Consider the following 22790-nt stretch of genomic DNA (forward strand, 5'->3'; position numbering starts at 1 on the left):
GCCTTGGTGTCATATGACATCTAACATTTCTTAAGTATCACTCCCCCTAGCACTAAGTATTATGCCTTTATCTGTTTACATTATCGTTCTCAGTTCCTGGAGAGATTGTCTGTCTTTATTTCATTAGAGAAGATACATTAAAAATATATTTTACAAAAAATTTATATAGTTTTGTGTTCTTGATTACAATGTATAGAAAATTAAGCCAAAAGCTTCTAATATTACAGCTAAATATGATTTATAATTAATATAAAATTATTGTGCTGGCAGTTTTTTTCACTTGATTTAATGTGCAGCATCGTTTATTGAAAGCAGTATGCTATATTAGGTGCAGTATTTATCATTTAAGTGCATTATTATATCTACAAAACTATGGGATATTAGAAGCTTTTTCTATAGCTTCATAAACACAAAATGATGCTTACTTTCTAAAAATGACTGTCACCTGTAGACCTTGAAGTATTTTTCTTGAGATTAGTAAATGACGCTAGCAAGTTTATATGAATAATGCTAGCAAGTTTATATGAATAATAAATATTATTGTTCTTTTAAAATCAGGCTACGAATAAGTTATAGGGCTTCAAGTGTCTCTCTGTGAAATATTTCTTTGATATATTGTATAAATACTTGCAGTTATATTTTATGCTTACGGTCAGTTCTATTATGTAATTTTTTTCTGGCTGGCATATGTGCAAGTGAATAAGCTACTGACTTTTAATTGTGCAGCCAGGGATAGAATTGTTGTCTTGTGCTCTTCATTATTTTAACTTTTTCTGAAGAATGAATGTTGGGAAGGAGTTGAATGTAGAGAGTGAAAGGGTGAGGGCAAAAGGCTGAAATAACAGACAGACGGTGTTCTGTAGTAGGTCTCCATAATAAAAATAAAGCCAGATAGGTGACCAGACTTTTGCTTGAGCTTTTGGGAGGTCTCTAAATGTTGTGAACTTAATTAGGTGTATTGGTATCAGCAGTTATATAGGGATAGTCCTCATAAAGCTTAATGGTATACGTGTTTAGGGGCTGCATGTGTGTGTATTTGTATAAAATGTTAGACAGTAGGAAAAATACAAGTATTTTGTTTACAGTTGCCAGTTCAGAGCTGTCTCAATGCCACGTAATTGAGAAATTCTGTTCAACATCTGAAAATTGTTGACGTTTTGGAAATAAGGAGTCAGCTTATCAGATGAGCTCTAGGTGAGCCCTATTGTTTCGTGTGCAGCCCATAGTAGAAGTAGTTGGAGGAACAACTATATTGAAGAGTCATGAGTAACTGATCCCTTCTTTTCTTGACACTAGGATGCCCAGAAATTGAGAGCTCTTAGCAAGCTATAAGAAGTTAATTGCCTCAGTCAAAGGAGATTTTTGGGTGATTTACAGTCACATGTTGAATTCAGACCATTGGAATTCCTTGGGCCCTCCTCAAACCCATATTGTGCTCAGTATTCTTCCTAGTGCATGAATAGCCAATTCTTAAGAGTAAAACTTGGCAAACTGTTTTTTTCATGGAGCTCTGCTTATCTCACTCCAAGCTTAGAAACCTTGTGTCTCAAGAGAGATGCCAGTGTGCCATAGGTGTATGTAGTATGCTGGATATAATATGCTGTCCAGTTCTGTGCACTTGTTTTATTTACCAGCTTCTAGATCTCAAGCAGCCCATTTCCAGTGGCTGTGTTAGGTCTTCTCACATACAATTCCTGTAACTTGGAGTGGCAGAGGCACCATAATAGATCTTGAGAGATACACTGCATCATCAAGGGTTACAGGCCTGTATGATCATAACCGACTTTGTTTGTTAGTCAAATTGTTTCTTATGTTAGATAATGAGCTTTTGTGGGGTGCAGCTGGCTTATGTTCTGTGCTTCTACAATAGACCAATACTGTTTTGGTCAGTTATCAGGTTTTAGTGCATTACGGCAGTAGTAGCAACATTAAGCAGAGCAGTGGTAGTAATAGCACATACGGAAAACCAAGAAAAAATAAGTCTCATGTTTGGGAAAAAGCTAACCATGCATGGCTGTAAAATAGGCTCCAAATGAGGCAAGAATTAGCTTAATACAATAGCTATTTTATTCATCCAGACAAAAGATCATGTGAATTCAGGGAAATATACAGTAGAAGGGTTTTCCCTTACATAAGTGTGTACTTGTTTGGTTTTTAAATGTAATCAGATACATACAGTCAAGGAAAGTACATCCAACAGGTGTGCTAATATATTCTCTGGTCTGCTTTTGCCTGAGAAACTTCATAGCACCTTTTAACAGGTTCTACGAGTTCACTTCCAGCAAGAGCTGGCAGTTATAGTCATTTCTGTCCTGTTCTCATGAGAACTCTATTTCAGAAATGTGACAATTGGTAAGTAAAGGAAGAGGTCATGTGCCAGCAGGGATGAATTTCTGCAAATAGTTTAATCTGTGTTAGTTCTGGTGTAAGTTATGAAAAATAATGACCACTAAATACTACAACTGTATTTTGACATTGAATGTTTATTTTCCATAAAAATCTGAAATGGAGCATCACATAAAATACTGCAATTAAATACTACATAATATAGTTAACAAACATTGAACTGAAGTTTACATGCAGTGCTTGTGCAGTATTTTGCTTATGTTTCTGACTGCCCATTTTATATTTTATTAGTGCCTATGACAGTATTCATCTAATCATTTATGCATTCTAAAAGCAGAATCAGTATTATGATTTAAAGGACTAAAATATTCTAAGATACTGGTGGCTTAGACAAAAATAATTTGAATCAGTGAGAAATGTAAAATAAAAATTTGCATGTGCGAGCCCTGGAAGTAATAGGAGCAGATGTAGTGCAGCTTATACAATGCACATAACTATTGTGGCTCTGTCTTATGAAGAGACAAATTTTGCAACAGTAAGACTAATTTGATTATCTTATGTTTTTAGAACAAATATTGCATACTAGCTTTTGTTGAAATAATTGCAGGAGTATATTTGAAATTTAATTTCTGTATTGTAGGGTCATTTTATTTCTATGCTTTATAAACTTACTTCACCGGAAACCACGTTCTTGTATATCTCTCTTGTCAAAGGAATATAGGAATGTGCAGGTTCATGCAGGAAATACAGAGGTTCAGATATAATTTCTGGATTAAATCCTTCATTCACCAGATGCATTTTCTGATGCTTGAAAGTTGCAGTAATTTGCATAACATCCTAAAAAAAAAAAATTCAAGTACAGTGCACTATTCAATTTCAGCCTATATCAGTGAAAATATAATGCAATTTCTGAATAAAATGGATCATACAATTTTACTATAGAATATCTTCAGTTAGACAGAATGATCTGATTCACAGGTGCAGTGAAATCTAAATCTAAATGCAGCTTTTATTTCTTATTCATTTCTTTATCAAAGCCACATGCAAGCTTGCAAGTTTCTGTTTTGAAATAATAATTTTCTTTAACTTTCATTAGTGCAGTTGATCACAAAATCTGTAGTTTATATGACACTCGGTGATGCTCTGCAGAGAGCTGGCTGATTTTACGGTACTGGCTCTCCTCTGATTTCCAACTGCTAAACTTAATTTAAGACATTAAATACAAACATGTTAAATGCCTTCCTGTATTATTTTTCTGTGTAAGCAGTTGCTGTACAGCAGTTATTCAAATGCCAATTCATGAACAAGTTGGTCTGCACACAATAGTCAGTGTATGAGAGCAGAAGTGTTACATAAAATAATCTCATTTATAATGTGGCTCACGTTAAGGGAAAAGTTTAAAACACACTGTTCTCAAGCATTGTTATTACTTGTACGGTGCTTTCAGTGTAGCTAACATTTTATTTTAGTCCTCATGCTGAAACAGGCCACTTCTCAGTTCTTACTTGTTTTTCTCTCTTGATCTGCAACACCCCTGATTTCCTCTTCACACTGCTACTCCATTTCCGTAACTCCCAGGTCATTTAGTCTTTGGCTTCTGAGCTGAGACTGCTAATAGGTTTGCCAGTTCATTCTCTTGGCAGCGCTTATGATAGGAACCACACTTAGACCACCAAGTCATTTCACACAGATACTGAATAGCTGCCAGATGGTAATAATGTTCAATCATTACCAAGCGGGATTGTTTCAAATTTAATAGCTGGCATGAATTTGTCTTGGTAATTATTTAAAAAGTTGCAATGATAAGTTTAAAAGTTTAATAAAGACAGGTATTAAATATTTTAAATTTGTATTATGAATACAGATTGCTGAGATTTTCTGTTTAAATGATCCCCTGATGTTATTTTAATAAAGTCAGATTTTTCTGTGTAGAAATACAAGTTTTGAAAAAAAAACCCAAACAAAAACAAAACCAAAAAACCCCAAACAAAACAGAGCACAAATAATGCAAAACTGAAATCACTCCCTGGATGCTCTTAGAAACCTCTTCCTAATGTCTTTCTGCAAACAAGAAATAAAGTTAGCAAAAGTCAAGTGAAAAAACTACTATCACAGATCCTCAGAGTACCCTGCTTCTTTGTATCATTGTCCCTGGGCCTCTGCGGTTCTTCTAGAGTCAATTCAGAGAGGTTGACAAGAACAACTCTCAGTTTGTTTGGTTTTCACAAAATCAGTCAACCATGGTTGCAAGTCATATTAGAAAGAGCCTACATATGGACTGCTGAAAAATTTTCAAGATTCATTTTATCTTATATCCAATTTTGCGTGAGAATTTCATATTTTTGTTTGTCACTCTTGATTAGGATGAACTCTTTCTCAACACACATCTTTTTTTTAGAAGGGACTTCATTTTCTGTCCACTCAGAAAATTGTGAGTTCAGCATTCATCCTATTATCCTCCCCTAAGATGTTTTTTAAAGTAACATGTTTTTTATAATTTTGATTTTTTTTATAAGATTGGTTTTATTTCCTTTAATAGGAATTCACACGTGTAAATATTCATTAATTAGTACTGATAGTATCTTTGGTAGTAAGCTGCCTTCAATTAGCTAAAAAAAGCTTTAGTCAGAGAATACATAAATGCAAACAGGTTTAACGGTTCCACATATACAGATCCTAGAGCTGCGTATAGATTTTCTCCATCTAATAGAACCATAAAGACAAGTCTGTTCTGAAGTTTTTTCCCAGAAGAGGGCACTGCTGTCCTGAGGCACCATAGATAGTATAACCTATGCTAACTGCATTTGAAGATACATTTACTTAGTACAGTAAACTATTACTGAAAAAATGGCTTTCCTCAATTCTTTAAACTGTCTTAAAATTTACACTTCTCTCTAAATATATACATTCTTTTTCTCCTCTTCGTCTCCAGTCTCTCTCACTCTGTTACATTCCCATCTTGTTCGCAATCAAATTTGTGCCTTTCAGACAATTTGTCAATATTTAGGGAGAGACAAAACTGCCGAATGCCTCTCAGCATCCCCTAACAGCAGAAAACTGTCTGCTGCAAACTTTCAGAAGGTGTAATGAGGGGCCCTTTCCAGCTTTTTGCCATTCATGCTTTCCTGTCCTGTTGCAGAAGGTCACCTTGTGAGGAGTACACAAGGGGTGTAATCCTTGTACTTCTAAGGTGCATGTTTAAAAAGAATTGTATCCCAGTTCTGCTATTATAGTTTAAAGCATGTGGGTAGATTTTAGTTCTCAGATTATGAGAGCTTCACTGTAAAGTATTTATCTAACTATCTGTTGCAAAGAACTAGATATTTCTTTGATGCTTTGTCAGTAACAGTGAATAATAATCACTTCAAGAACAACCATATTAGGAAAAGGTTTTAAATGGATTGTGTCATCCTTTTATAAGAGGACGCTGTTACATGTGATATTACCCGTGTGCGTCTGCTTAGTCTTCTATGGGCTAGAAGAACACACTAGTTAAAGATGAAGAGCTTTGAAACAAAATCCAACTTTGCCAAGTTATTAATCACATCTAGGTGATGTGATTTTTAGGTATGAAAGGATCCTTAAGGCAAAATTTTTAATTCATCAAATATTTGCTTAACTTCATAATAATAATAGCAACAATAATTCAGACTAGTATTACTTTTTGTGTTTCAGTTCTTGAAACTGTTTGTAAATTAATTCCTTCATTCCATAACTGTAGAGACCAATTTTCAGGTCAGACAGAAGATAAATACAAGTAGGAGGCAACTGATTGTCTTACCATGATTCTCACAAAGCGTGGCTGGGCATAACTTGGAAGGAAGTCCACAACATGCTTATAAAGTCTTTCTCCATTAAAGGGTTGACCACGTTTAAGTACAATAGCAGCCATCCCTGTTCTTCCTTCATAGTCTAATAAAAATTGAAAAATATTATGACAAGTGAGAGTGTATGTGAGTCTTGTATTACATTTGGAGGGATTTAGTGTTGGTCAGAGCAAACATTTTGATATTGTGAAATATCCTCTCAGACATCATTGAGTGTAAGATACATGATACTGTATATTGGAAGACTTAAAGTTACTTTCAGTGTTTTTATTCAATTAAAAAAATGTCACTGACCCCTTTTTATTAGGAATTCTGTATGGCTGGCAGCTGGCTGTTAGGTTTTCTTCCTACCTTGCTCAGTCTTAACATTGGTAACATAGTGGCCTAATGAAATCAGAGTGACCATTAGTTCAATAAAAAGCTGAACTTACTTCCACAAAAACTAGTGCAAAAGATGAACGTAGACATGTATGAGACTGTACTTGGTCTATATAAAGTCTAGTGGCTATTGTACATTGTATAAGCACCTCTGAATGTTTTCTGCTCTATTCCACAGACAGATTAGTGACAAATATGGGAAGTGCCTCTTAGTAAATTATAAGCAGCAAATGATGCTTGACGTGAAAACAGAAACAAAACCCTTTTAAAAAAGATGTAACAAACATAGTTCCTGCTTTCTCTTTATTCAAACACAAGTAAGAATTCCAAATGGAGAAAACATCTGAATTAGAAGAAATGAGCTACCATGGTTAAATCTGTCCAGAATGAAAGAGCAGGTCTGAGGTGTGGCCAAGACACTGGAAAGATAAAATACAAGTTCCCTTTTCATGAAAATGAACTTGCAGTTGTTTAATTTGTAATGTGCTATAAAGTTTGTTTTGACAATATTTCAGACTCAAGTTGATTCAGAAATATGAAAGACTATGCTATCTAGATTTTATTAACACTACAACCAAGAATGAATGTGATTCTTATGCTCCTGAAGTTTTGTTTTGATGTGCTATTCACTGCCTGAGATAGCAATAGCCCTTCAAGGAGTTCTTGTCAGCTCCAACTGTAGATGAAAATGAGATATGCTTTCCAAGTTAGCTTACAGTTTTATTTGCATGCTCTTGAGGATGCCATCTTTCACAAATGAACATATTGGCATTCGACATCCACCTGCTGATCAGCCATTCAGGTTATGGCCTTTTGTCCATTTTATTTTCATATATGCTCTTTCTTTGAATCCATTGTGTCTTCCATCTCTCAGTGCTAAGTAGTAGCTTGTCTCTTGATAGCTTGTTCTTCATGTGACTAGTTTCTTTTAATACTAGACTTTGTTTGCCTTCCTCCAAAGGAAACATAGAACAGCTCTTCAGCACCACAAGAAAGTTTGCCTTCCTCAACCTGTTCATTCAATAGATGCATCTTCTGAGCAGTTTTCCACCTCATTTTGTAATTTAGTTGCCTACAGTTTTTCAGCATGGTATTGTATATTTTTATGAAGCACCATATGTGATTTGGAACATTCCAATTATGAAAAAGTACAGATCTTCTAGGACTGTACTTAGAAGATAGCGACAGGTGTTTTCACACATCATCTTTTAATATGCCCTATTTTACCATTTTTCAGATGAAAGCCTGTAGCCTAAAAGAAGTCTTCTGTAGTATGTAACTTTGTACTTCTCATATCTGTGTTATGAGTTTTAATTCATCCCAATGTTTCTGCCATTCGTGACAAAATTTCAGCATGTCATGTTTATTAAATACAGCATTTTATTAAAACTGAAATTTCAAAGCACTGTAGGAAAGCCTGAATTGCTGAGTTGACACCATTTATTTCCTTACATATAAGCATGCATTCTGTTGCAAGAACAGAAAGGATAGAGTCGGAAACTACTATTTTCATTTTATATTCTCAAACTATAGAGAATGTCTTACTTTTTATGCTTACACCGTAAACATTAACTTCTTGGACAAAATCCATCATACCAATGATCTCTGCGACTTCTACAGTGGCAACATTTTCTCCTTTCCACCTGTTGAAAATATTTTTTAAAATAACGTAGATATTAGCTAACAAATTTTTATTCTATACATGGCTATATGTGATGGAGCACTACTTTTAATGTGGACTACTGTTATTCTTAACTGAAGAGTGTAGACAGATAAATCCTTTTCTGATTTAGTGCCATGTCATTTGAGACCCCACACTTAAAAGAAATAGAAGTGCCATTTGACTCAAATTTGAAAAATTCTACTGTGTTGGTGTGAACTTTGGTGGACTTTGCACTCCTTAATGTTTCTGTTAAAACAAAATTGATATTCATCAGGTTTAAGTCTGACCTGTGTCATCCAGTCCTGCACATGTATGATTTCTTCCAAACTCACTGGATTTACTGTTAACTCTGTACTATACCTGAAAGTATCTCCCACCCGGTCAGTGAAGTAGAGGAAGCCATCCTCATCCATCACTAGGAGGTCTCCTGTGTTAAAATACACATCTCCTTTTACAAACACATTACGCAGGAGTTTCTTCTCTGAGGCTTCATTATTTCCAGCATATCCAGAAAATGGGGCATCCTGAGTAACTTGGACAACTAGAAGACCAGGTTTACCTGCAGGCCATGAAAAGGGAATGCAAAAAAACCCGTATTTACAGTGAGCTATTTAGAGCGTAAAGTATCATATTAAAAATCTTTTGGAAAGCCACATCTGTTCTACTCATCTTATTGCTACATTTCCATAACTATTTGATGAACAGCAGGAATAGGTGAGTGGAAGAGGGAACAGAATTTTTCTTCCTTCTCTTCTGAAAAGCTAGACCTTAGGGAAGAGCGTTTTGGAGTACAGTGTACATCACTTACCCTGAAAAGCATTTGCCCAATGAAAGGATGACTATTCAGTCATTTGAAAAGGGTGCTGGTAGTCAAACAATATGCATGGAGCAAAACATAGTGCCTTGTGCTTCATGTTTTTCTGGAGGGCAGGGTTGCTACTGCTCTCAGCACTGTGCTGCTGTGGAAATGCACATTGTAAGCCATAATGTGCCTGGGCCTCCGAACGTCAAGGAGTCCCTGGAGTCTGCAGTATATCCCTACTGGGCATCAGTCCTTGTTGCTGTAAGTTCCATTTATATCAAAGGCAAAACTTCCATTAACTTCACTGGAATTGGCTCAGAATACGCTTTTAAAATGCTTTTTTATTATTCTATATCTATGATGGGTACTGGCTTATTTCTCAGTCTGTTCCTGAGGTCAAAAGACATTTGCATCTTCTAAAGATTTTTATTGTTTTTCCTTCAACAGATGTATGGAGATGTTTTCAAATAAATAGTTTTCTTCATAGCTGTACATCTGCCTCATATTAGATCCTCTTTATTGTTTTGAACTCTAAATGTGGAAAGTGGAATGAAAGCTCATATTACTGTTCAGAAGAGGAGCTAGCATTGCTGCAAATAGTATGCATGCTTTATAACAAAAGAAAAAACAAACCAAAAATGTTGAATTTAAAAAAAGAGTTGTCCTAAGCCCCAGTCAGTTTTACAGGATGATTCTCTGTTCCAATTTGGGAATTTACTGTCATTACTATCTCACATTACATTGAGTCATGGCTTCAGACTTACCTAAAAAATTTGTGTAACAACCTGCAAAATTTTTCTAGTTGTGTCATGAAGCTGGGCATTTTATCAATTTCACTGAGAAACCAAGAATTTTTGTCCAGTTTATATGTAACTGTAGTGAGGAAGCAAGCTCTTTTCAAGAAAAAACAATTAATTCTTTTGCTCGATTTAGATATTATCAGCAAATAATGTGTTATCAGAAATAATGAATAATTGGTACCTTAGTTTCCAGTACGACTACCAGAATATAATATTTTATCAGAAGTAACTAATAATAATTGCTGTTTTGATGACCAGTACTGCTATGTGTCATTGAGATCTGACATTAGCATAACAAGTATTATTTCGGTCAGCTGTACAAGCCTCTTTTTTGCCTTCTGGAATTTTATCTCAATGATAGTTAAATCTACATACTAAAGCTAGTGATGTTAAAGACCTTTTTCCCAGAATGGTTAACTTTGACACACATGGATTAATGTGTGCTTACACAGACATACATATTTAATGTGACTTTAGTAAAATGCAGTGCTCTGTCTTTCGTGAGAGTCAGTTTTCAGGATTTTTCTCAAAGATGTTCTCAGCTGTGAGGCCATCCTATTTTCAGCCTGGGAGCTTCAGCTCTTTGAGTAGTATTCCATTCTAAGTAGGAGTTTGGAGATTCTGTGGAACTCTAGGTACTAAATAGTTAAATCTGTTTTGGTCACTAAATGTAAAAATATGAAAAATATTATCCAGATTTTAAAATGGTACTGTTCTTCCTCAGAACTTTAAATGTTGAAATTAAAAAGCGTCTGTAAACATCTAGTCTCAGAACACAGCATATCTAGGAGTTACTGTGTCCATTTTATTTGGAAAAAAAAAGCAGCACTAAGAAATCTGATTTGTTCAGGAATATGAACAAGTTTTTGCAGGTAAGAATAAAAACATTCTGAGCCCAGAATATTTATTATGTTCTTATATTATTGTACTTTTGAATACTTTTGAATTTTTGTACTTTTGAATTTGGGTATATTATAAATATCTGGATATGTTATTGGGTATATTAGCAATAGATCCCTATTTGGATCTATTGATAATATGTTTTTCCTGTGTCATTTTCAAGTTCTAAATGTATGTCAAGAACCTGTTGCTCACAGAACAGAGAGTTAACCCCTGCCCCAAAATATCACCATCTAAATTCAGGTATCTGTTAGTTAATAGTTAACTAATATTTTTCCTTACCTATCGGTGCTTTCTTACACCTTCCATTTTCATCCTTCATAAGTTCTTGTTTCCAGACATCATATTTCAACAACTCAAAAGAGTGTAGGAACTAAATAAAAAAAAGTGCATATGCATACTTAAAATCTCACTGTCTTAGTCACTTTCCGGTTGTTCTGATAAAAATTACTTTGAGTTAATGGATAGTACCAATTAATGGATAGACGTCAGAAGATTTGGAATAGCCTGAAATGTACTGACAGTGTCCTGAGAAGCAATCATCAGAAAGTGTTCATATCATGGTGAGCAACACTAAATATACATATACAGATGAAGTGTTCATCTCCTTTATCGATAAAAAGAAATCCATTGTTTTAGAGTATGGTCAGATGCAAATAATTTATATAAAGTAAAGTGAAACAGTGCTTTTGATCAAACTGTCAATTTCGCTTTAAAACTACCATCCATTTCTAAGTAGAGGCTAAAGATTACTGGAATGCAAATCAAGAAGATTCTCTGACAAAAAAAAACCAAATTAAATTTACAGACATCTCAAAAATTACTCCAGCCAGGTCCAAGTGGAAACTTACAGCTCAATGGTTTGATTTAGGCTTCCCTGCCTTCATCCCCTGCCCACATAGTTAAGATTTCTTAAAGATCCAAAGCATTGCAGAGTTGTTATTATGGCCATGGGAAGGCATTTTCGGTATCTCAGATTAAAAGCAGAAATAATTTGGAAGTCATTAATCTGGTTTTGATGTTTACTGATCTGAATCTTTAGTATAATTTGAACAGTATTTTATTGTAGTATAATGTTCATCATTCACAGAGTCTGTACAAATAGGAAAAGCATTTGAGACTGTCAAGGCATTTTTATGGGTGGAAGATGTATATCACCAATAAGAGTTTCAACAGTAGTTATATATATAAAATTTATAGTTCAGATATCTTGAGATTTATATTTTTCTCCTTTATTTGCTGAGAATTTTGATTTTTTTTGTTTTGCTTATCTTATTTCAGACAAGAAAGTGTGACTCTGGTTTTAATGAGTGAAGATGCAGCCAAAGAGTAAGTTTGTGTAAGTTGCTCTGGAACGTATCGTCTCCTGATTCATACCAAAAGTCAAATCAAAACCAATTTCTGCCTCATCACTTAATATCTGTGGGTTTTCAGGACGATATGTAAACTTCAGCAAAAAACTTAATTAATCAGTCCTGTGGATAGGCACTTCTATACAGTCAGGTTTTCTTTTTATATTATGGGGAAAAATCAGATACATGAAGCAGTAGTTTCAGCTTCTGTGGACTTGTTCTGTATATTTATTCTAGCTTCACAATTTATGTACAGAGAATAGAGTCAAGTAAGGGGCTAAGAAGAAGGTTTCTGTTTCCATGAACCAAATTTTGCTTCATCTGGACTCCAGTAAGCAGGTTCTTCCTTGTATGCTTTCCTGCTCTGTAGAATTTCTGCCTTTCATCTGCTTTTTTTTGGTTGGCTGGTTAATTGGTTGGTTGGTTGATTTGATTACATTTACCTTTGAGAAGATGCCAGCACGGCCCACAGCTCCTATTTTATTAGTATAGTTCAAGAAACTAAGATTTCCTTCTGTGGATCCATAGAATTCAAATATTTTAATTGGGCCAAACCTCATCAGAAATTCTTTCCAGACAGCAGGTCTGATACCATTTCCTAGAGCAATGCGCACTTTGTGAACTCTGTCCTCTTCTTTCTGTGAACAGCCAAAAAGAAACATTCTGCAGCTGAGAAAAGTGGGTCTAAATACCTAGAGTTGATCTAAAATTTTCTAAGAGAACGATTTTCCTTTAGAAACTGCCACTTTGACTAAAATACTTCACAGAAGGGTATTCATTTTGTAAAAAACAAACAGAAAATCATCAGAATTCTTGATGGCCTGAGGTTGAAGGATTTTCGTAAGGTGAAAACTTTATTTCTGTAGTTCTTCTTTGTATTTTCACTTGTAAATTCTATAACTGAGATGTATGTTACAAAGTTTAGAAGAATTACTCTATCTTGAAAATGTAAATAAATAGCTTTTAAGTAAGTGCCATTTCCCATAGAATGGAAATTCCTTTCTGAACCAAAGAAAGGAATTTTTCTGCATAAATAACATCATGTCTTAGAAAACACTTGTGACATGCTATGGTCAGTTCTACGTGTAATGATGGTTGGTAGCAAATTTTATGCATCTGCCATGTTGCCTAAGGAACCTGAAAAAGTAGCAGAATGACTTAAAGCTCCTTACCATATCTCATATGATTAGTTGCAGTTTTTAATCTTAAATCCAAATTCAGAAAAGATGGTCATCAAATCTGCAGTCAAAATGTAGTTGTTAACATGTCATTGTTCCATGTCATTTATGTCATTATTGTGGCAAACTACTCAAATGCTTACTTACTTAAATGTTTTCTGCATTGGGACAGACTATTCAGCACCTTATATATAGGACTATAGTCAAGACTCTGCCTATGGAAAAGCCTCCACTTTTTTTGGAGATGTAGCTGGCATTGAGTAATTAAGTTACTGCCATGGCTGAATGACAGCAGAAAATAAAATTATTTCAGGTCCATGGGAACGGTTTCTTCAAACCAAATAAATGCACTTTTTTTCCATTTCAGTGTTATTTAAAACTTTTACAATTTTAAAAATAGATCTGATTTCTAAATAATATTAAGATGATTTCAAAATGGAACATTGCCTAAGAATTACCTTGAAATATTTTAGCAGAATCAGTGTTTCAACTTTTTCACCTTTAAATATATTCACATAAAATTGTTTTGTGAACTCTGGATTAACAGAGTTCACATTTGATCCAGAACTGCATTTTATGGCAGATAATTATTTGCCACAATAGACTCAGTTGTAATGCAGACTAAACTCCACTTGTTAAAAACAGGAGTGGAGACTTCCCGGCTTCTGCTTAATAAGCTTTGTTTTCTTTTGCAGTTTTAATGCTAAACCTGAAGGAATTGCATGGTTTGATCACATGTATGTGATCAAACCCAATTATGAACCAGTTGGTAGGCTGACTGGGAGAGTTACTTCATGCCTAATATTGTCCCTTCTTCAGCACTTGGTCTTCAGGATGAAGTAATGGATTTTATTATTTTTTTTCAAAATAGCTGGTGAGACTCTAGGACTTAGAGGAAATCTCAGGAGCTTCAGAGTTTATAAGCATAGGAGAAACTGTTATGCTTGCCCTGTTTCATCGCTGGTATAACAATCTGCAGGACTTCCCTGCATTACCTTGACTTTTAAAATATCTTTATTTTAAAAGTTGTATGATTCTCTTTAAAAACATTCCTCGACATACATTCCATTTTGTTCGTTACCTTCTATGGGGTACTATGTTTAAAATTTAATTCTGATAGGTACATGGATGCTGGGTAAGCTTCCTGTAGACATACTTAGTCAGAGAGTAGTGTCTAGAGTCTCTGTCTACATCAAGAAATCCAGGAGTGCCTCCTAGTTCCTAAATCCATGTTCTTTCTCAATTTCAGTGTGAGACCTAGGCATGCTCTGTGAAAGGAGGTAAGGACAGACATCCTGGATATGACCTAGAGCATATTCCAGCAGGTCCCTTGTCTAGGTAGCCCTAGTCCTGGTGTGCTCTGCTGTGCTCTGGCATGCCACAGCACAAGGAGTCTAGGTGAAATGTAGCTGGCTGTCTTACTAGCCTGCACAGGTTTCTTTCACTGTGGAAGAACTTGGGTTGTTGTTGTGGTTTAGCCCCAGCCAGCAACTAAGCACCACACAGCCGCTTGCTCACTTCCCCCCCGGTACACTAGAGGTTATATGTATTATACTTTGGTAAGATACCTGATCTTGGCAGGACTCTGCGTTTACCCTGATCCACTCGTATTGACATCCTCAGCTTCCTCAACTCAGCTAGGCCATCTTTCTATTTTCCCCTCTTCTTACCAGTTGCCAGTTAAATATCTTCTCTGTGAAATTCTTGCTATGGAGCCAAGTAAACAAAGTTCTTCCTGCCTTTTCCTGCAGGAGAGACTTTTACACAACTAGTTTGGCCTAGTTAATGATTCCTTTGTTTTTTGATCCATGGACTACTGACATAATGTTTGTCAACTTGAGTTCTGGCCAACAGCTTTCCTGGCTTGTTCCCTCTAATACCTTTTTGTCTTTGACCCCTCTCCTACATCCGGACCACACAATAAGAAGTCTCTGTTCAAACCAGCTGGTGGATTCTCTCAGATTCTCTCCTTGTTGTTAGTTCTTGCGCCAATCTCTGACCAATGCAGTTGGAGATCATTTGAACCTTGTGCTTGTACATGATGTTTTCTGTGGTAGGTAGGAATACTTCTTGTCACCTCCCTTCAGTAACTTCCTAACTCCCAAGTATAAAATTAAGAAAATTAACCAATCTTCTCCACCATCACTGAGAAACAAGTGTTGCGATATAATAAGTATTTTCAGACTTGCTTTTCTGCTGCTGCTCTGTTTGGTGACATCTTACTTTTGTCCTAAATCTGATCACGCTTTAGCTCCCATGTTCCTCAGGAGTGTTATGCCAGGGGCAACCAAGATTTTGCACCACGCTGTTAGTACTATGACTTTATACAGGTAAGTTTATCATGATATACACAACTGTGGAACAAAATGTGCCTCTGGAACATCTCTTCAGAAAAAAATTTAAACAAACAAAAACTCATTCAGCAGTTTCAAAGCCATACAAAAATTAATTGTCAGCCATTAAGTACTGAATAGAGTAGCCTTCTCTTAATAAGTAACTACTTTGGAACAGTGCAGTGCAGGTGGTTAATAATTTAATCTGGTTCATGCTCTCGTTTGATCATTGAGTCTGATAAAGCTTTTACTGCTTATACCTTTTCCTTACTGACCTGCTGCTTGCCTGTTTCTCAGATTAAAAGCTAACAAGCTTGGCTTTACAGAGCAGTTTATGTTAGTGTCTGGGCATAACTGTCCAATCCTGTCAGGCTTGTTTCTGTGTAACCACTATATTTGCTGATATAAACTTGATTGCTATCGTAGAACTACAAGAAACACAAGACCCAGATTTTGTATACACTGGGAAAAACCTATCGAACATTAAAAATAGTAGACCATTGAGAAATGGGTAAATCTAGATGACTTACAAGAATATAGATTTCCTATATTTTAAAGCTGCGTTTGCAAACAAGAACTTACACTGGGCTGGTTACAGAGGTAGCGACAGAGTTCTCCTATGTACAAAAACACTGTAACATTGTGTTTTCTACAGTCATTCCAAAACTGGCTTGCAGAAAATTTCTTCTTTAAAACACAAGTTGCTCCTAGGTGATAAAACAGACAAGAAAATTCAAAATAACCTTTAAAATCTATCTTCTACCACTATTGTTAAAAAAAAGTTGTCATTCTCCTAATTCAAGTAATGATACATTCAGCTATTTAAATAAATTGTAAGCTATTTCTAGTAAGATCTGTTGTGTTTAGCACAATGGAGCCTTGCTTCTTGTTCTGAGTAGTAACTAAAAACTTACAGTATCAGAAGCAGTAGAAGCGAAACTTTTGGTCGTCTCCAGTTGCTAGGAATAGGTCAAAGCCTAACCATTTTGCTTTTGTCAAGATGGTGACTTGCATAACTCTGAAAAAAGAGATCTTGGAATGGGGGAGAAAGTAGCTTGCAGCTTCTCTATTTGTGTGAGAAGTGGTGGAAGGGAAACCAGCTCAGAGTCTCTATTGTTTCTGTCTCACTCCCCTTTTCCTGTTTCTTGTCAACTCATCATCCTCAATTTTTTGTTTCTGTGGCCCTGAAGTTCCTTCAGAGTTTTCCATTCCAAAAGCCACCTCATCCTAGACCTCTCATGTCTGCCACCCCATCACTTTTTCAGTTTTTTCTAAGTGTTACTAGCCAAGAATTTACAAATTTCCCTATTTCTATCCTTTCCAAAATTCCTTTTTGTCTGAGTCCTTTTTGTCCTACATAAAGCTTCCCAATGCCTTGCAAGTTCTGAATCACTTTTAGTCCACTTGCTCCTAGCTTGCCAGTTCCTCCCTGACCCAGGTACCATCTCATGCAAGACGTGAAGCCCTCTCAGAGGTCTTCAGCCTCACTCACCTCAAAGCCTTGTCACTTGAATCCCAGGCCCCCCAGAGTCCCCATCTGAATGGCCCACCTAAGAAAGCTGTTACCCTACTTTTTCTGTTCCAAGACAAATCATAGCTTCAAGCCTTTTTATACACTACTTTTCCCATCCCTTTTGTGTTTCTATTAGGCAGCAGCCAGTCTTGTAATCAGTTGCTGTAGCCCAGCATGCCTGCCCGTGCTGTTCCTGAAGAAACAAAGCACTGAAATGGCTTTTAAAACAGTCCAGATATATACTTACCATACCAAAAACCAGCATCTGGGCAAGACTCTTAAGGACAAGAAAGGAGGACATATCTGAAAAAATATCTGATTCCTAGACCTCTACAAATAACTCCCATTATCAGAATCAAAAGGGGAGGCTCCATTGTTCTTCCTTTCCTTCACTTTAATATCCTGAATCTAATTCTGTAGGTGTTACTCAAATATGTGACTCAAAAAGCTCCAAAACACATTTAGTTGACCTTATTCTAAAGGTTAGTTAAAGCTTCCACAATGCATTTGTACCTTCTGACACTAAAAATCAAGCCTGACTTCTCAGATGCCATGTGAATGACCTTTTAAACTTTTGGTGTACAGTACAAATATGATTTCAGGTTAAACCTACAGAACATATGAAGTGGTATTAGTGATACACAGACCTCAAGTCATGTTATATTGGATCTATGCAACAAGTTCTAAGCTTCAAAAACTATGCATATATCTTAGATACTCCTTGCAGACTGGAGAAGGTGATAAAAATGAGAAAATGACAAAAGTCTATTGGTAAACATAATATTTGAGTTACTTACCAAACGGAGTTACTCACCAAATAATAAAATGTTACAGCATTCTCAAATTAATGAAACTTCAGTAGAAGGTAAATATTACCTAGTTCAATGCATCCACTGATACCAAGAAGAGAAGCACTGATGTGGTACAAGGGAAGAGTGAGATACATAATATCCTGAGAAACTGCACCACACTGAGTAAACGTTAAGCAGGCAGACAGAGCTCTTAGATGAGTGATGATAGCAGCTTTTGGGAAACCTGCCAAAGGGAGAAGAGCAAATAATTATAAATGTACTGCTTGCATTAATAATTTTGCTGCAAACAGAATTATGTTTGGAATGTACAGGGAGAATTGTCTTTTCCTCTGAGCCTGTCTGTCCTGTCCTTCAGTCTTTACCTCAAGGAGATATTCATTAGTCTCTCAGCTTCTTCAGTCTTTTTGCCTGCGAGGCTATTTAATCCTCTCGTCTGCTTTGTCTGGGGGAGAAAGTCCATACCCTTCACAGGTGAGTGCAGACTGAGTGTGCACACAGTGTTCCCTCACCACAAAGCGAGAATGGGAAAGCTTCTGAAGAGCCACTGTGCCACTCAGCTGCTATTTGCAATAGGAATAACTTTTACGAAGTTGTTTGGCTTGACTGGAGGAAGGATTCCCCTTTCCTTCCCAGTGAAATAAGGTGAAGCTTCATTATTCAGGCCAGTCTGAGAGGAAAAATTTTCTCCCAAGGCTCAAGCACTTGTGCTGGCCATATTTCTTTTTAGTATAGACCTGTGAAATTCTGTCACTATGGAATCTGAAAGGCTGTTAGAGACTGACTTTATTGGCCTTTTATTTAAGAAATAAAGTTCAGCCATGGAATATCGATGTGAAAGTTCACTAACTGGAATTACGCTCTTGTTATGCCAAGGCAAAAATGGTTTAAAGGCTAATGGTTTTAAGGTTTATGCTTTTAACTAAATGATTACCTCCCTGTCTTGACTTAAAAAGTCAAGTTCTGTCTTTTTGTGTGCCTGTCTTGTTGCTAAATTTATACCACCTTAATTTTCAGAGAGCTGCATTGTACTTTGTTAGTACACATCCTCACCTGTACTTCCTGATGTGAAGATATACATAGCTGTGTTTCTTGTGTTAGTGACAACTTTAAGGTGAGATGGAACAGGGTGTGCTGGCACCTTGTCTAGTTTGTCTGGTATAGTGTGAACATGCTGGAAAGGAGAACTGGTGCTCATCAGCCAGACAGCAACATTATTTTCCAAGAGATGAAAAATAAATTCTTTCTGTATTGATCCCAAACAATCTGCCAAGTTAAAAAAATTATATGCTTATTATTAAAATAATTACAACTGCAGGCCTGATTACCTGCATTGGAATTATATACCCTACCACTGTGTACAGTGAACCTACTGCAGCCTGCAGCAGGACTAACTGACCTATTGGACGGTGAGAAAAGAATCATGATGTTTAGTTTCCCTATAGCTCTCATGTGGCTTTAACTGTAATAGGTAAAACTCCCTGATCTTACTTGGTGATGCAAATATATAGGATTTAATTTAATCAGTATAACATTTGTTTTAAAGCTTGGTACACATACCAGCTAATGAGCCCTCATGGGTTCCTATGGAATTATGGAAGTATTGCCAACCTGTATTAAAGATGAGAAAAGAGGAGCAGAAAGGTTCACTGAATTGCCCAGTATTACATAATATGCCAGTAAGAGGGCCAAAATTACAGCTGAACATGGTCCAAGCAATGCTACCTTGGGACCACTACTTTAAAGTAGTTCAGAAGTAACCACAAATTTGTATGTGAAAAGTTTGAGCTGAAAGAAATCACCACTAACAAATGGAATCTGAGTCTTCCTGTAGTCAGTGGAATTATATCTATATAAGCCAATAAATAGAAATGGAAATGAGATTATGCTAAAGTATCTCCCCAGGCTGTTCGCTTGCTGATGCGTGATTGTTTCTGCTGGTACATTGTCTAGTACTTGGAGAGTTTCAGATTTAAGCCTTTTATTATACTAATTAATTCCATATATTTTTGGTGCTTGTACACTTGAAATTTAAACAAGACTATCTCATTCCCCTCTTTTTTAGGCAGCGTATTTTATGTATATATGAAGTGCTTGCAGCTTTGAATGGCTCTGATTTTCTGTTTTTGATAAAAAGCATAAAGCAGTAGAAAGTCAGTAGTAAGTCAAATGCAATACAGAACTTACCTTCTCCTATCACCAGTGCTTTTGCTGCACATGTATTAATGCAGTGCAGGAGAGATCTAGAGTGAACATTGAAGTTGAGAAAAGCGACCACGTAGCCCAGCTTGGCCAGCCCAAACCAGACATGGATGAAGTCAGGTCCATTACCCATCAGCAGGGCCACAGTGTCACCTTTTTTCAGATTCCCATAGTGTAGGAAGACCTGCGCTACCCTGTTACTCCTCCTGTCCACATCCTGATAGGTGTGCACCTTCCCTTCGTAGATGAGGAACGGCTTGTGGGGAAACTTTGCCGCTCTCTGCATGAAAAGGTCAATTATGGAGAGAATTCCATTGCTTGCCCATTTCTTTACCATTGCTTTTAACCTCTTCCGCCTCAAGAAGTAGATCAGATCTTTCCAGAAATATGGGAAAAAGATCTTCAGAGAGACACACAGCACCACTATTCCTCCAGCAATTGTCGAAAGCCATGTGCATAGCATGCTTGGAAGGGAAATAACAGATTAGCTGTTTCAGAGATATAAAATGCAATACATTTATATAATTAATAATGAGTTTTAAGGCAAAGACTAGAAGTTAATAAGTGAATTACAATTCCATCAATTAATTTGAGAACTTTTAAAAATACTATACTGGAGTTTACTAGAATACAAAGGCCCAGAACAATATAAAAAAGAAAAAGGGAGTAAAGAGTAAAAAAGATTGTACAGTTTATAAGGACAGAGGAGTTCAAAGTAAAGAATGTGGCCAGGGTGACAGTAGAATGAAAAAGACACTGACAATTAAATACCAGATGGAAATTTAGAAATTTAAAAAGTATCCAAAGAACAAATAAGAGAAGATATAAACTCAGGAAACAATTTGACTTTTTTTTTAACTTGGAGTCAAAATTTTGTCTACATTGTTTATTGTACCATGGCAAATCCTAAAAAAGATGAAAACAAACAGTTAAATCATATAGTATCATATGTATATTATGAAAGTATGTTAAGTATCATGCATCTGTAAGGTGCACCAAATATGTTCTTCTTTGCTGCCTGCGTTGGTTTTTGGTCCAGTAGAATTTGAGACCATCATCTAATCCTCCACAGGTTTGAACAGTCTGATGAACATACACAAATTTCAGAAAATATACTGTGAACATTCTGCATCATCTGAAATAGCCAGTTTTCAACTTATGCTTTTCTGGCATTTGCAATAAATGGTGATTAATGACTTTGCATTATTTATATTATTTTCATTATTTACAGTAGTACCCTGAAGTCTCAAACAAAGTAATGCACAAGCACATACTAAGATTTGGAAAAAACCCTTTATAGCATAACAGTTACTAACTTTGTTAATGTATTTCAGGCAACCATTAATTGCCATATTTTCAAATGGTCATAGAGGAGGACTTGTGAAGATCATGCAAGATCTCTACAACTTGATATGTATAACATTGACCAGTGTCCTTTTTAAAGTTTCATCCATGATTACTACAAATATTTGAAACACCTTATGTGACAATCTAGGATTCAGGAACACTTCAGCAGTCTTGGAGGCTTTTCTAAATGTTGTGGTGTCCACTCCGTAGTTTAAAAATATTTTAATGACAAGCTGTACTTTTGGTATGTTCATCAAGCTTGTTTACATTTTTAACAATATTCAGTGAATATACTAACTTGTGGAATTTTTGCAGCAAGCAGGATCTTGTATATACCGTAAAGCATATGTAATGTTGTATGGGTAAAAGAGCAGCTTAACAATGAAAGCATTGTGGCATTAATTGCATAAAAACATATAAACCAAGTTAATGTATGTAATGCATGACATTTTAAAGTTCTAAACAACATTTTTAAACCCATCACTTTCTGAACTCTCTAATTTGTAAAGTGACATTCTTAGTTATCCTGAAGTCTGCTGATTATTATTCTTTATTATGTCATGTCACATATCAGGCCAATTTTTTTTTCTTTTATGTATTATGTAAAAAAAATGAAAGTAGCTACAAGTTTACTCTTGCAATAGATGTGCCTAAAACACCTGTGTCTCAGTTCATATGGCTCCCTCATTGATTTTCTGGCTTTCTCAGAATGTTGTTATTTACTGGCCAAGAGCACTAACAGAAGACCTTATGACTTTCATGGCTATTAAGTTCTCCTCAACTATGACTTGGAAACGTTTACTAATTTTTCTTTGCCACGTGTACAAGCGTGCAAGATTCACAATAGTTCCAGACAGTAAATTTAGCTCTGGGTAAAGTCTAAATGGCAGAGTTTATAAACTGAAGCAATAAACATATAGACTTAATCTTAAGAGAAAATAAATAAAAGGGATGATGACATAAGAATAGGCTCAGCCCTAGTTTTCTTTTAGGCAAGATCAGAAGTAAGCTCAATAAATAATAGGCTGGCTATAGCATTCTTATAGTACTTCTATTGCCAAATATAGCCATGATGTATAAGGGAGAACTCGTAGTAGAATAAAACAGACAAAAGACTAAAGCAGGCTACGTGAAACAATTTTGATCTTCAGAGTTGTTTCAGCATTAATTTAGGTTCACCCTTTTCACACTTGAATATGCATGGAGAGGCCCACCAATCCCTTGTTTTAGAATTGTTTGAGCAAAGTACTGTTTGTGGGGCAGAAAAGTTAAATCTAAGTTAAACAAAGGAAATGAAAGGAAAAAATGTGGAATATCTAGATGGAGAAGAAAAGGAGTGA

At 35.9% G+C, this 22790-nt stretch overlaps 1 protein-coding gene across 1 annotated transcript; it reads right to left on the bottom strand.

The window, feature by feature from the left end:
- Positions 1-3006: 3006 nt before the first annotated feature.
- LOC140650507 (long-chain fatty acid transport protein 6-like) lies at positions 3007-20566 on the bottom strand. The gene is made up of 10 exons (XM_072858881.1): positions 20089-20566; positions 18955-19167; positions 17969-18127; positions 16162-16286; positions 12512-12706; positions 10999-11089; positions 8575-8773; positions 8097-8194; positions 6128-6258; positions 3007-3183 (listed from the first exon to the last, which is right to left on the bottom strand). Exons 1-10 carry the CDS (start codon positions 20564-20566, stop codon positions 3007-3009), a joined length of 1866 nt encoding a protein of 621 aa, XP_072714982.1.
- Between the last annotated feature and the right edge of the window lie 2224 nt (positions 20567-22790).

Source organism: Ciconia boyciana, chromosome 4 (genome assembly GCF_034638445.1).
Source record: "Ciconia boyciana chromosome 4, ASM3463844v1, whole genome shotgun sequence".
Lineage (NCBI taxonomy): Eukaryota > Metazoa > Chordata > Aves > Ciconiiformes > Ciconiidae > Ciconia > Ciconia boyciana.

Coding starts and splice junctions, on each gene's coding strand:
- LOC140650507 (XM_072858881.1), bottom strand. CDS start 20,566: ATGCTATGCACATGGCTTTCGACAATTGCTGGAGGAATAGTGGTGCTG. Junction 12,707..16,161: donor ACCTCTGTAACCAGCCCAGT/GTAAGTTCTTGT, acceptor GGCTGTTCACAG/AAAGAAGAGGACAGAGTTCA. Junction 11,090..12,511: donor GTGCTGGCATCTTCTCAAAG/GTAAATGTAATC, acceptor TTTTTTATTTAG/TTCCTACACTCTTTTGAGTT.